Source organism: Dipteris shenzhenensis, chromosome 15, assembly GCF_047967505.1.
Source record: "Dipteris shenzhenensis isolate YYH24624 ecotype China chromosome 15, Dip_SZ_1.0, whole genome shotgun sequence".
NCBI lineage: Eukaryota > Viridiplantae > Streptophyta > Polypodiopsida > Gleicheniales > Dipteridaceae > Dipteris > Dipteris shenzhenensis.
In genome coordinates this window covers 54527922-54543207 of record NC_141610.1, presented here as the reverse complement: position 1 = coordinate 54543207, position 15286 = coordinate 54527922, and the positions used below count along the sequence as shown (strand labels likewise).

Sequence of the window (15286 nt, the reverse complement as noted above, 5' to 3'; positions counted from 1 at the left end):
AGGGAAGGTTCGGGGTTGCTGGCAAGGCTCAGGTGGATGGTATTTACCATTCGAACAGCTTTGCCTTTCTTGTCTTGTGCTGGGGTAGCATCTTCTGTTTGGGAAGTGCTAGGTTCCATATTGGAATTTTGCTTTGGTCGCTTGGGACAATCGAACCATCTATGGTCGCCTATACAGATGATTCAAAGTCCTTTTGTGCTGGAGCTGTTCTTCTTGTCAGTGGCCGCACCTTTATGTTGGGGATGTTGGTGATGACTTTGTGAAGAAGAAGAGGTGCGATCCTTGAAGGAGTGCTTCTGTTGGAATCCAGCATACGATTTTTGAGACTTCTGGGGATCTTGAGACTGTCGCTGATCTTGATTACCGGAGTTTTTTCGAAACCTGGTGTTATCTTGAGGGCGAGCACCTTTGGCCATAGTAGAGTTCTGTGTGCGATTAGCACTCTGCTTCCCTGTGTTTTGGAAATCTGTAATGCGCTCTGCAAACAATAGCGCCACCCGTGGTGGTGATGTTAGCTTTAAGGACATCAATGCGTAACGAGGGATTTAGGCTTGAGATGAAAGCATGAAGGCGATCATCCTCAGTTAAACCATCAATCTCCAGCACCAATGTGGTGAACTGAGAGATGTAGGAAGATAGGGGGCCTGTTTGCTCCAGCTGTCGGAATTTTGATCGTGCTTGAAAGTCCGCATTGGCAAGTATGAACTGCTTACGGAGCACGTGTTCAAAACGTTCCCATGTTAACACACTTTTGTTGTGCTTTAAGCGTCTTTGCCACCATAGAAAAGCTGTATCCTTGAGGAGGGAGGTTACCAAGGCGATCTTTTTGCCTTCAGTGAGGTCAACAGCATCAAAATACATGCGTAATTTTGCGAGCCATTGGTCAACTGTTCGGCGATTGCGTTGACCAGTGTAGGCTTCCGGAAGTTTGATGTCAAGTCTTTTAGTTTTAGAAGCTTGAAGTAAACGGTAGAGGGCACGTAGTTCAGTGTTTTCTACCTCAGGTGGGAATGAATCCGCATAGTCGTCTGGTTGCGTCATGTCATCCTCTGTATGGGTGGTACTGCGAGAATCTTGAAGTTGTTGGACTTTCTGGACCAAGTCGGAGATGCTGTCCTGAAGCTGGGAAATTTGAAGTTGCAGTAGTGTTTCGCCTTGTATGTTGACTTCAGGGGTCTTTTTTGGACTTGAGTCTTTGATCTCTGGAGAGGCTGCACGCGAGCGATGCGACATATTTGAGGTCCCCGTGAGAAAAGCACGAACCTGCGCTCTAGTTTATACCATTTCTGGAAGAGGATTCGGGCTGCTCCCTGAGGTTGCTCATGTTGGAGGGGGCAGGCGAGGCAGGATGGAACCACCCGTGGAAATCTGGTAAAGGAGGTCCGGTCTGAGGTAACACTGGTAATGTCGAAATGGGTGTTACCGCTCGTGAGAGTACAGGAGTAGGTTGCAGAGTCCACGGATCTGAGAAAGTATAAGGAGCTGCTGTCGGGAATGGAGGATATCCAGGAGGAGTGCCTTCAGAGTGTAAATACTGTCTTGGGGAAGGTACAACCTGTATGGGAGGATATCTGGGAGCTGAAGGAGGTGGAGAGTACCCTGGAGATGCGGAAGGTGAGGGGTAAAATTCTCTCCAAAGATGGACAGCAAACTCTTGAGGAATATCGTGTTCTGGGTATCTTTGTGTCTCGTGGAACACAACCTGGATTGTGCTGAGGAAGTAATGTAACTGAGGTGCCTCACGCAGAAGATATATGATGTGAACCCGTTGAGCTATGCTCGTGACCCCTCATCTCGGGCAGTCTCCTCTGAGGAAAGCCGTGATAGGTCGGACCTCAATCGAGTGGGCTCTGGTCGATCTCCGTGTCACGGGTAGCCTCTTTAATCCTCTCTCAGCAATCCATATCAGCTAGCTCCTCCTCCATCTCATTGTGTCCAGGAGTTGACTCAACTCCATAGAAATCTGTGACTCGCCTGGTCAGCCTCTGTGTCTTGTGGTTTGGTCCCCTCCTAATGCTTCCTGATCTGTTGTAGCAAGGTCTCCCTATGGCAGCGCATTTTAAGTAGATAGAGCCCAATGCAGACCTAGTCATGGAAGTAGATCAGTCGCAGCAGCGGGCCGAACCGACTCCCATCCTGATAAAGACAGTTGTATCGCTCCGGGATCTCGTAGTAGGCTGGGCATGCACAGAGAAAGTGCTTCAATGTCTCAATCTCTCCTAGTGTGCATAGCATGCAGATCCTCTGCTCTTTGGGTGTACGTGGTGCTCTCCTTGTCTCAATCCTCAGCTGATGCGATGAAACCCGCATCTGCCGGATGGTGATCCTGAGTGCGTGTGAGACTCCCCTGTCCTCAAGATATTGGGGTTTGATGATGAAACCCTCCTTCGAGACTCTTAGGAAATGGTCACGGTAGAATTGGGTCTTGGTGGGGAGCTCTTGATCCGCCCCCCCCAACCCCAAGATGTGTGGAGCTGGAGGAGGTCTAACCCTATGATATGGTTAATCTCATCTCGTGGAATCAACTCAGGGGATGCATCCATACTGTACTAAAAGGGAGGGAGCTTGCCCATCTGAATCTCATGTTTGGCAAACCATGTGGATAAACGTGCCGTGTGTCTGTCTTGCTCTTCGCTACTCGTCTTTCAGAGCCAGCCTCGGTAGTCTCCACTGGGGTAGGTCTCAGACTCTTTGAATGAATGTCACTATTTGGAACATGGCATGAGTCTGTAGTGGTGCCATGGCGAACTTTGCCTGTACTATCTCATGCGGGCCTGAGGGCTTGCTCTGAATCATCCTAGATCCCATCAAGCCTGAATCATCCTAGATCCCATAGTCACCTGTAGCTGCTCAAACCTCCTCCACTCTGCTATCGGTAGGCCACATCCCTAGAAGGACGTTGCATACATGGCAGTCGGCCGCACTAGCGTATCGAAGAGCTAGCACTTCGTCGGTGGATCTTGAAAGTGCGCTTGAAAGCACTGTCTCTCTAATCGAGCTAGAGCTCCTCGCCCCTGTGTGAGTCGTGCATGGGCCGCATGTGAAAAGGGGTCTTGTGAAGACTGCTCCCAAATAGGTGTAGGATTGAGTGGAGATAGTGGAGTCCTAGTGCCCACTGTCCTCGAGCCTCTATGTGGCTGTTGAGCTCCTAGCGCCTGCTCGTCTCGATAAGTGAAGCTAAGTAGACGGAGCATTGCATGGTCTTCCCAAGGTTGTCTGTCAGGTCTCTCTGTCTGCAAAACACCTCTAGTGCCTCCAAGTGTCACTGCAGCCCCTTTGCTGAGGTTGAGATAAGGACTATGTTATTGGCATATAGCAATATCTATATTCATGCATACTGGTTCTCTGCTATGTTTGGTCCCATAGTTTCCTTGGCTCGAGGCACTTGAGAAAAGGCCATGATCATGCTTTGACTAGGATCGTGATCGTGTTTGATGAAGATAAGCACAAGGTAGAGTTTTCTTGTTCTTGAACTCCCTCTATTGCTGACCTCATGGTGATTGAGTGATCTACTAGTGAACTGTTTCGGCTTGAATCTTGCTTGCGCATGAGCTCTCATGTTATTGTCCTTTGCCCATTGACTTAATATTAGATTTGAAATAGCTTGGCCATCAATTTGATTATCCTATAGTTCTTTCCCTCTTTTCTATTACCTCCCTTGTATATTTGGATTCTTTTCTTACATTGGGAGCAGTGCACGAAACCTTCTTCCATTGCTCTATTGAACATGTGACTGTTGCGGTCAAAGTTTCTCCTCCCCATTTAATTATTTCAGGTCCTGGATTGGGTTTTGTACTTTTTTTCCTTTGCTAGATATTTGATGCCAATGTTAATATAGGTCCTGAGTAAAAGAATTATTCATTGTTTACAGGAGAAGCTTATTGTTCTTCAATTCCCCTCTCATATACTCCTCTTACAATGTAAATCTTCTCATGTCCTTCCAAATCACTTGCTTGGCTTCAGGATTTTTTGTATGTAGATTCTTGCAGATTCTCTTGGCTACCTTTACAAAAGTTCCTATGATTGCCCTTAGCGTCAGATGGAGGCCATACTGGTTGCGTATTCGTATAATGAACATCAGGTCCAATAGGGGAACAAGATGATATGACAGTTCTCCCAAACCACACCTTGTTTAACAGGGACGTAGCTCCAAAGGTTGAGAAACTAGACGTGACGAGGCAGCCCCATTTTGACCTGCAGGAGATCTTGGAGATGACCACCTCCTCTTAGAACTAGCTCTTTTGGGTAGAGGAGGAGACTCCTAAGAAGTTGTGACCCACATTTCTCTGTGGTCCCTCTGCAGATTATGAGACAGTCAGACGCCCTTTTTACAGATGAGTAGATGCTCGAGGCTCTCAAGGCTCTCTCGGTGCAAAAAGCGCCTGGGTTATGACAACCTTCTCTTTGTTCTTCCACACCTTATGGAAGCACATTTGCAGCCCGTTGATCAAGTAGTTAGGGTTATTGACATGGTCGGATCTCCAAACAGATCTCTTTAAGTTAGGCTGCTGCATGCCTGTAAGGATGAAAAGGATAAAGGTTTAGAGAGTAGGCGCTACCAACAGGTGGTGGATGGAGGAAGACGAAGAAGAATGGTACATTTGCAAGTTGGGGAATGGCATTGTGCTTGATTCGTTTCCTCTTTTATCTGCTCTTGCATAATCCTATTGTGCAGATAGTGGGAGTAGAGTGACGGCTGTAGGCAGCTGTATAGCTGCACAATTATGTTGTGTGCACGACTGCTTCGCAGTGTTAATATCACTCTGTCTAGGAAGCATTCTCTACTGTTTTTGAGAGTAACATGTGTCTGCCTTTCTTTGAAGTTTCTTGGTATTCTTTGGACCAGTAGCAAATTTAGTCTTGTTGCTGGTAAGTTGCTCAGTGCAAGTTGGGAAGCTGTCTTTTAAAAATAATAAAAGTTAACAGGTAGTTCACTTAATTTTTAATTTGGTTTCTCTCGTTTTGTTAACTCCTTCCCTTTGTAAGTTTTAGATAGAAGCACGTGCGTGCACAGACACAACAGTGCATGCATGGAACATGGCCACATGTCAACACAGATACAGGCAGACTCAGTCAATTTTCTGGCTGCAATCTATGATGTGATTTGGCACGTTCTGTTGGAGGAGCAATATAGCAGCTTCTGATTATATTATTGTACGCAGGATCGAACAACTGGTCGTTCGCGGGGCTTTGGCTATGTGACTTTTCAAACTTCAGAAGATGCGGAAGTAACGTCAAAAACTGCTTTTTCCAAAAGAAGTTCAGGAGCTATCTAAATTCTCTTTGTACCATGGCCATGTTTGACTTCACATCAATGGTGTCGAGATCTCTTTTTTATATGTTATATTGATGTTGCAGAAAGCAATGGCGACACAGCATCTGCTCAATGGAAGGATGCTAGAGGTCAAGGTTGCAACACCCAAGGTATGGTTTATCTGTTGTTTCAAAGTCAGCCTCTAAACTTTATTTCTGAGGTTGAGAGGTGCTGAGCTGTCTATGAGTCATATTTTGAGACTGGGAAAATAGCTTAAGTTTTTAAAAAGGAGCTGGTTTTGTTTTTCAAAGTCATTCTGTAGAAGATTATAGTAGGAAAAGAACTGCTGCTTTAGGACTGAAGTTTTAGGGGTTTTATCGATTTGGCTTGGCAAGAATTTTGTGGTAACATAAGGACAATTTAATGACGTTGGCTATTTTGTACAGGAGGACATGCGGCCACCCCCGGGAAAAAAGAACACACGGATATTTGTTGCTAGGATCCCTGCCAGTGTAACTGATGATATGTTTAGAAGGTAGTAAAGGGCGTCTTTAGTTTGTTCTTGTTTTTTTCTCAACTTTCCTGTTGCGACAAGACAATGTTTACATGATTTTAGAGTCTGCTGTATTTCAATAACATTTATCTATCAATTCGCACTTTCTGGGTGTCATAAATTTCTTTCTGTGAGAGTATGTCTCCTGCCTTTTAAAAACAATCTGATTTTCGCTTATCCTTTTCTGTGCATTACAAGTGACAGGCATCGCAAGTGACAGGCACTTATAAGGTTGAAGACCATAAACTCCATCATGCATCTCGATAAATCAAGTAGGTGGTAGTCCCTGCTATGCATGATGGAGTTTATACATTACGAGTGGCTATCATGAAGTTGAAACTGCACTTTGTGTTGTGTTTTGAGAGTATGAGTTTGGGTGTGTTCCTGGATTCATCCAGATATATTAAGCATCCTAGAGGATGGATTCATCTAGATATTAAGCATCCTAGTTTATGTTTTTCCATCCATAGCGCCAAAGGAAGTAGTCATTGTTGACTGCCCAAAGCACATTGTGCGTTCGTAAGGGTTGGATCTTCTTGGACAAACGCAACAATTAAGACTCGCTTTGGATGTTTGTGCTGAAGGGAAACATACCTTACCTACCCACCTACCGTTGGAAGTCAATGCTCCACCCTTTGCACCATAGGTTAGCTGCTCACCTGTAAGGCCCTCATATGAGAAGCTAAAATTCGTGGTAGCATAGGCGAAGAAGGAATGTAGTTGCGTTGTTGAGCAGCCAACCATCACCATGATGGGAGGGTCTGCATGTTGTGGACAGCTCTTCGTTGTCTAGGATACTGTCCACGAGAGGATGATGTGGCACACAAGAATGTAGACATCACCCAAAGTGATGACATGGCACATTTGTCATGTAGAGTACAGTTGCTGATGTGGCAGCTCACATGGTAGAATGCCATGTGTTCTGGGGACATGTGATGTGGCACAACAGTCCATGAGAAGGATTTGCAGCAAAGACGGGAGCAAGCCCCGGTCTCGGTCAGCCATTTGAAGATGAAAGGTATCTCTGTTTGAGGTGATTTTTGGACAGCACGTTTCCAGTGTTTTGCTTCGTGTTTAGCGAGCAAAAGAGTAAGAATGACTTTGACCAACTACCTTCCCATCCCAACCTTGGGGGAGAGCAAACTTGATGAACCTCGCCACCGCCTGTGGAAGATTAAGGTAGATTGTGGGAAGGTCCTTTCCAAAGCCTCAGGTAAAGGGAACAGGTGCTACAACACACCTCCAGATCCAACATTATTTCTAACATGGGAGGAGCAGGATGTAGATGCATTTGTAGTGTTTGTACATACACGAAGGGCAACATGGTGTGCATGCATGTATGTCTGCCTGTGCATGTGTGTAATGAATGACGATACTCAGATTCTGTGTGTGTGTGTGTGTGTGAGCTGGTGTGTGTGTGAGAGAGAGAGGGAGCAGCCATGGCAACCTGCAGCCCCATCTAGGCCTGTGCTCTTCCTCTTGGGTCTATGGGCCGTCTGGCATCCATCTCCTGCCCCTTCTTGAAGGCGTGACTGTTGTTTGCACTCGTTTGCTGCCTCATCCTGCCATATGGGCCTTTTTTGACCTGATTTTGGACTGTGTGCTGCACGTGTGGGACCCTGCACTTGTTTGCTGCCTCGTCCTGCCATATGGGCCTTTTTTGACCTGGTTTTGGACTGTGTGCTGCATGTGTGGGACCCTGGAACCTGCCGTTCTGTTGCGTCCACCTCTTTGGAGCTGCTGGTGCTGCGTTTCTGCCCGTTCAGGGTTTCCTGCAGCCCTCTTGACCTGTGTGAAGCCTTCCAACAGGTCCTTCTGTCACGACCACTCCACAGTGCGTTTTACTGCTCTCTGATCACCTCCACTCTGTTCCGCTGCCTCTTTTGTTTTTTTCTTTTGTCTAATCACTGCGTGTGTGCGTGGGTTTGTGTGTGTGAGCTGCACCTTTGCTGGATTTCTCTCCTAATTTATTGCCTTCCTGTTTTGAGTTTTCGCAGAATAGCACTCAGCAAGGGCCTTAGTGAGCCCTTTGCTTCACCCACAGTGGCTTGTATGAGTTACCCTTGAAGCATTTTCATAGGTCCACGAGGCCTCCTGAAGACTGTAATACATCTTTCTTTCTTTCTTTGTCTTTACTTTCAACCCTTCCTTTGGGGTGCTTTTTCTCTGCTGTGTATAAGCCTTCCCTTTCTTGCTTGAAGCACCATGAACCTCTCCCTTTTGGGGCATTTTGTATAGGGATCTCTATCTTAGTGTTCATAGTTCTTTTTCTGAGTTTTGTGGGGATTCTATTGTGCAGAAATGGCTGATCCTCAGTTTGATTATACTTTATAAAAAAGAATGAAAGATTCAAAAAAGAAGCAAAAGCATGCAATGGGTCAGGATGACCCTGCCCATGTCTCGTATGAGGCACAACTGGTTCATGAACTTTTGCATGAGAGGTTTGAAGACGCTGGGAAAGATTGGCAGGAGCCTGCTCCTCAGGTGGGCATAACCGTTAAGGTGGATGACATTTTTGATCGTGTCTGGCATTATGCCAGAAATGTTATTATTATCTTTTTTCCATGTCGAATGCATGTTGCTGTAGAAATGGGAAACTGGTTGACCAGGACTTTGGGAGGATGCTCTGTTCAAAAAGTGCATTTTGGGGCCAGGGGTTCCTTTGAAGTAACCATGACAGATGAACAGCGTAAACAGATGTTATTGGAGCATTCTCCTAGAAAATGTTGCATGTATTGCCATGGCCTCCCACAAGGGACTATCCGTCACTCATGAGGCATCGCTACTCGCTTTGTCACGACTGAGTTTCCCCTTCACCTCTGGAGTGCTGACAGAAACTCAGTACGAAGACCTTTGTATAAATGGATGCTCAAGTATGTGTGGGTGTGTGGATTTGTATGTCTGTGACCATATGCTAATACTATGGTCTACAACCACCGTTAGGCGCTGATGACGTCAGTGGGGATGTCATAGTAGCTAGTCCTTGCTATGAGTGATGGAGTTTATGGTTTTAGTCTTATGAGTGATTATCATGAGATTGAAATGGAACTATGTTGTGTTTTTACAGGATGAGTTTGGGCATGCTCTGTTATTCATCTAGATATAGGCATCGCTGCCCACTTTGGGCAGAAGTCACGGACTTTCCTCAATGCCTAGAGAAACTCACACCTAAAATTGCAGCATCTTTGGGTAAGGTGGTATGCCCGCCCAGGTAGCATGGAAATTCTAATCGATTTTGCATTTTGTTGGACACCAATGCTTGCTCAGCACCATCTCCAACGATTGAATGACCTCCAGCAACACCATCTCTTGCCCTCAGCTGCTCCAAACGACTGCAACGGCGGCTCATATCGAGCACCAGCCACCAGCAGAGCTCTCAGCTGCCGCCAACAGCAATGCAAGGGCAACGGGACTCTCCATGACTATTTGCAGGTCTTCAGCCGCCTCACCAGACCTCATGGGCCTTCTCCAATCAAGTCAGCAGTGCCTCAAGCCAGCAGTCTCTTTGTGACGGCTTCCATGACCTCCACTCCAACAAGCTCTTCAATCAGCGCTCCAGCCGGCCGGCCCGGCCTACTTCGATGCTCCAACCAGCTCCTTCTCCATGTGCAAGCAACAGCCTTGTTGCCTTATGCCCGCGCAAAGGCTACAACGATGCAAAACTCCCAACCGCGACGCTCAATGAAGCCAGAAGCTTCCACAGGCCTCCAAGCCTCTCCAAAAAGATGCTATCTGCATTGGGCAACGACCTTCTACGGCGACGAAATCCTCACTTCGCCTCTCCACGTTCGCCATCGCCTTTGCACATAGAGAGCTCTATCTCTCTCTAAAAGTCTCTCTCTAACCCACCATCTTGTTGGGATATCTCAAGGTGTATGCCTCAGGCACACCTTATGTTTCTATGTGTGAGTGCTAGAGGCACAGTTAGGTGCCCACAAGCACAGTTAGGTGGTGGAAAAGCCACATAGGATGATTGAGTGAATCTAGGAGCAGATTGAGGAGATGATTGAGGAGCTTTGAGGTCATCAGTGATGTCAGTGACCTTGTATGAGGTGCCTACTTAAGGACCTCTTTCTTCTTCATTCTATAAGCAAGTATTCTGAGTTTGTGTCCACTCTACTCTTTCTTTTCAGTATTACAACATGGTATCAGAGCCCTTTGATCCCCCTTGAGCCCATTTCTGCCACATCATCATCTTCTTCTTCATCTTCTTCTTCTCCATTTTCCTCTTTCTTCCCAAAATCTTTGAGAGCTTGGTTCTCCATCTACAAATAGCCATTGCCCAAACCCTCTGAGCTGGAAACTCCTCTAGTATGGGCGAACTTCCACCTGCAAGCAATTGAAGAAAAAACGTCTGTGGTGGCTGCCATTCTCCAAACAGCGAATTTCTTCTGTTGCTCAATACTCCCTGCATACTCCGCCATTGCCTGAGCCCTCTTAGGAGTAGATGGGCGACCTCAAGACGAAGATTTTGAGCCATTTTTCAGGTCATTTGGTTCAGTAACGAGGGAGAAATCGTCAAAACTCAGTTTCAGCCTGTAGCAACTCTCCCGGGCAAAAGTGCGCACCATTTCGTCCAACCTCTGTGCTGGACCTTCTCTGGTATATGAGCTTTCTTTTGCTTCAGAAAGCCCTCTTTTCCTTGCTTTGAAGAGTGAGCTACAAGCCCTCCAAGTTCAGCTTTTCAGTTTTGATAGTTTTGGACAAGTTTTTGAAGATGATGCTACATAAAATGCTACTCTAGCATTTCTGGTTTTTTGAAGCTTTCAATAACTTCAGTACAAGTGTGGATTCAGTTTTGTTTTGACTTGCTAGACCTGGTTTTGATTGGAAAATGTTTATTTCATCCACTTCTATGAAGCATGTAAGAAGAAGCATCATTGTTTGAAATCTAGTCACTACTATTTGCTACATTAAGTGCTCATATTTTGGAAGTCTTTCAGTTATTTTTGCCTTGTAAGAGAGAAGACACTACCCAATACTTGGGTTAGAGCCTCTCATGGCTTGCTTATGCCAAATATGTGAAAAGCCAAAACATAAAGCAATGTCTTGTTATGCTACAAAGGATGAAAATGCCAACCTGACTTCCTTGTTGAAGATTGCCAAAACAATGGTTGCCAAAAAGGAAGCAACTACAGAGATCTACCCTCTCATGGCACTTTTATTTGACTCCAAGTACAAGAAAAAGATGAAGCTCAGATACTTAAGATATGCTTCTCTACACAACTATGGAGATGACAAGATAATTGTTCTCTTGAAGGATATGACTTTCAGATCCACTTGTTCTATCATAGTACCATCTTATAAGGCACTAGACACTGCCCATGTGGTAAGACCTTGCCTTGACATGGATATTTTGCCTCCACAAGATGAGGCATCCCATGAAGATTATGCATTTTAAACTCATCTCTATGTATGCTCCAGATCTCTCTTTTTATGTCAAGGTACTCAGCCTGGATAGTCCTCCAAAATGAATGAAAATAAATTATTGTGTTGTGTGTGTTTGTAAACACCTCTGGTCACCTTATGATGTAGGCCATGTGTATGTTTGTTCCATGGTACCTCCTACAGACATTGTGTGCATGTACATGTAGGAGAGATAACCATTGGAAGGTCTGTTTGTATCCCTTTCTGTTTACCTTACACCCAAGGAAACCCTTGCTAGCATGAGAACCTAGCCATAGATTTATCCTTGACCACCATGAGATGGCATGAGAAACTATGAGACTAGATGTATCCTTGACATAGCTTGAGGCATTCCCTTGAGGGGGGGTTTGTTGGGATATCTCAAGGTGTATGCCTCAGGCACACCTTATGTTTCTATGTGTGAGTGCTAGAGGCACAGTTAGGTGCCCACAAGCACAGTTAGGTGGTGGAAAAGCCACATAGGATGATTGAGTGAATCTAGGAGCAGATTGAGGAGATGATTGAGGAGCTTTGAGGTCATCAGTGATGTCAGTGACCTTGTATGAGGTGCCTACTTAAGGACCTCTTTCTTCTTCATTCTATAAGCAAGTATTCTGAGTTTGTGTCCACTCTACTCTTTCTTTTCAGTATTACAACACATCTGCCATGTGGCAGATAAGGTTGGGTCTTCTAATCGTGGGTAGGTAGTTGTGGTTCGGTCACGTTGACCCGAGTTAAGTGGGCCGGTTAGGTTAGGCACAGTTTAGCCAGTGGTCAAGTTTTTGCCACGTGGCACCCCTTAACTTATTTTTGCCACATCACCTCAGCTGACTGCCATGTCAGCAGCCCCGTGAGGCTGCCACATCATCAACCCATCCATGTAGGAGGTGAAAGTGGCCTTCTAGCTGAGAGTTTTTCTCGGGGTTTGCCAACCTTCATTCGAAGCTTTTCCTTTGCTTTTAGCTGAGTTGCAGAGGGCATTTGACCATTACCATTGCTAGAAGTGACTACAAGCCGTACTCTATTCCTAGAAGATGAAGCTGCTCTCTCATTGCTTGGCTCTCAGGATCATGCTTTGGATATTGAGGTGGACATGCAGTATTGATTGCTATTCGGGGTGCTATAGTGTGTGAATATGCTGCCGAAACTACAGTGTTTGACATACAATGTACAGGGGCTATGTGATCTTCGAAATGTTAGTGCTTCTACATGAACTAGAAAGAATTCTTGATATTAAAGAAAGGCAAGTTTATACATTGATGCTTTCTGAGTAGACTCTCAGGAAACAAAGGTGACATGTTTTGCTTGCTATTTTTAATGCCGTTACTTTGGGAGTAAGGCCACCCTTTTCATCAATGCATGAACTGTTTTCTAATGCGTTGTGCTCTTCCAAACTGTGATGATAAGTTCTTGTGTCTCTTCTGGAGGGATCGATTTTGTTTTGCTTGATCTGGTTACTGAACCGAAAGTTAATTGGGATAAGGAGCTTTCATATAAGCAAGGTTAGAATTGAAGGCTTATTGTGCAGTTGGTGTGTACTTTTGCAGTTATTTTGAGAAGTACGGTGCAATCACGGATGCTTACATGCCAAAGGTGTGGTAATATATATAAATTGCCATACATTACCCTCTTGCAGTTTTCATGTTGTTTATTTGTGTTGATGGATTATATTGTCAGGATCAAGCATCAAAGGCACATCGAGGGATAGGCTTTGTAACTTTTGAGGATTCAGGTCTTTCCCCTACCCCCAGGCAGCCCTTATCCCTTGTTCACTCCTCGTTCAGAAAAGAAAAATAGATACTGAAGATGAAAGAAAAAAGAAGAAAATGACATGTACTCTACTATGCATTGAAATTTCTACCTTGTCTTTGGGTCCATCTTTGCAAAGCCCCTAGTTGCAAATTTGATAGTTGATGCTTCTTTGTTATTATCATGGCTTGAATATTGTTCTATAGAATCGGTGGACAAACTCATGGCTGAGACCCATGAATTAGCTGGGTCCACAATTGCCGTGGACAGGGCAACTCCAAAGGTGAACCCTGGTTCTAACCCATTTGCTTGTTCAAAGGGCAGTGGGCAATAAAAATTTCCTCCACCCTTTTTTCTTACTGGGCTGCAATCGTGGTGATAGGAGGAGACTGGGAAATACTGGGACAAGCTCATGCCTTCATATGGCGTCTTCAACAGCTATTTGAATGCAGCTCGACTAGGATATTTTGGCATGCCTCCCTTTTTCCCGTTTGATTTTCCTGGGTCTGGATATCCAAGTGACATGGGAGGTCCAGGAATGGGAGCTGGTCAATATGGGGCAGCAAGCATGTGGCCATCACATCCGCAAGTGTCTTCAGGTAACATGACTAAAGAATCAGGGGGCGCTGGAGCCGCCTCTGCAAACCATGGTTATAATAATTATGCTTCACATCCATCTCCAGCACCTGCTACAGCTGCTGGAAAGCCTATGGGGAAGAAAATATTTATTGGAAGGATTCCAATGGAAGCTACATCAGATGATATTAGACTTTATTTCAGTAAATTTGGCCGCTTGCTAGATGTCTATCTACCCAAGGTACATTTTACAAAGGGAGATTAATTTTTGCATTAAGGTTCTCTTATCAGCTTGATATGCTCAGTAACCGTATTGTTACGTCTTCTTGTGTGGCCGCAGGACAAAAACAAGACTACGCATCGAGGGTTTGGATTTGTTACTTTTGCTGAGGAGAGCTCAGCTGAGCGAGTTGCCTCACGTTCACACGAGCTGCTTGGGCAGACGGTGGTGTTTTAGCCTGCATGTATTTTGACATTATTTTATTTTTACTGCATGCTGTTTGAAATTGACTGGCTTTTTTGTGTGGCCACAGCTAGCTATAGATCGTGCTGCTCCCATTGATGAAGCTCCAACTACAGGAGGATTCTACAATGCAAACTCATCTGCAACCAGCTCAGGAGCACCAGGAGCAGGTGGCCCTATTAGAGGGGGAGCAAATTCCTCAGTGTCTGCTCCTGGGTATAGTAGTCTGCCTGGTGGTTATGACTATGGCAACCTGGTAAGTTCGTTTCTTCATAACATGTAGCGAGACAAAGAAACAAATAGAGGCTCCTGCTCTGCTAATGTCATGTCATTTATCTGCTGTTTCTGGCAGGGTCAAGTGTAGTGTTTGTGAGCAGGACAAATATGGTTTTAGGAAGAAATAGTTCTGATACATAATTTATTTTTATTGTTGCCATTTCTTTTTTTCCAGTGGGGCTCCTATGGCTCTGGTGTCAGTTCTATGCCAGCAAGTGACCCTAGAACTTCACGTGTGGAACCGCGTTATAGGCCTTATTGAAGGCTCATTAATGATATACGTAATCAATCTGCAGATCTAGAGGCCCCGTCTTTGGCAATGCGTTTACGGCTGGAGTGGTTTAGAGTTTGGGTGTACGAGTGTCTGCTTATGTTATTAATGTTCCACATAGTATCAACAGATCCACTGAAGGCAACAGATGCACTGAAGGCATTGACATGCTAGTGGAGTTCATAATTTTCTGGACTTCAAAGGCCTTTTCCAAACACACGTCACACTGACTAATATTCTTCATGTTTAATGCACATAAGTTCGGTTGATACTGCACTCTTGTATTACAAATATCATGAAGATAGATGATATCTGAACTGAGTTATGTTCAGCTGGCTGCTGTGTTTTGTGTCATTTGCATGCTTTTAACGGTCAGGAACTTTTTGTTTTTGTTGAGCTTCATTTATTTCAGGAGGTACCAAACATGTCAGGCGTTTTTTTTTGGAGTGAACATTGGGAAAGGAGAGAAGAGGGAGGAATGTCAAAAGGGGCGGGGTTTGGAAGATGCTGGAGGTAAAGGAAAGTGAGTACAATGAATTAGCTCGTCATGCCCTCCATATGGCTTGCTTTGTTTAAGGCATCAAATATATTGAGTCATCTTTTGTTGAAATTAGAATGTCAAACTGGCGTTTGAATGCCATGCTAGTGAGTTGTTTAGATGCGGAACAAGATACCTGTCTTCGAAGTGAAGTTTTGAAGTTTGTGCGTGTGTAAAGAGCACACAACTTTGGACAACTT

At 45.0% G+C, this 15286-nt stretch overlaps 1 protein-coding gene across 3 annotated transcripts in view; it reads left to right on the top strand.

The window, feature by feature from the left end:
• The window catches only part of LOC147894001 (uncharacterized), a 39278-nt gene extending 24356 nt beyond the window's left edge, over positions 1-14922 (top strand). For 2 of the 3 annotated variants that reach the window (XM_087386021.1, XM_087386020.1), the window contains 10 exons: positions 5163-5228; positions 5359-5424; positions 5701-5789; positions 12761-12806; positions 12891-12945; positions 13169-13245; positions 13345-13779; positions 13879-13983; positions 14072-14257; positions 14453-14921. In XM_087386021.1, coding sequence (XP_087242147.1) covers positions 5163-5228; positions 5359-5424; positions 5701-5789; positions 12761-12806; positions 12891-12945; positions 13169-13245; positions 13345-13779; positions 13879-13983; positions 14072-14257; positions 14453-14539 — 1212 coding nt within the window. In that variant the 3' untranslated portion in view covers positions 14540-14921. Of the gene's footprint in view, positions 1-5162; positions 5229-5358; positions 5425-5700; positions 5790-12760; positions 12807-12890; positions 12946-13168; positions 13246-13344; positions 13780-13878; positions 13984-14071; positions 14258-14452 lie in introns of all 3 variants that reach the window. The other variant, XM_087386022.1, reaches the window with a different exon arrangement.
• The last annotated feature ends 364 nt before the right edge of the window (positions 14923-15286 follow it).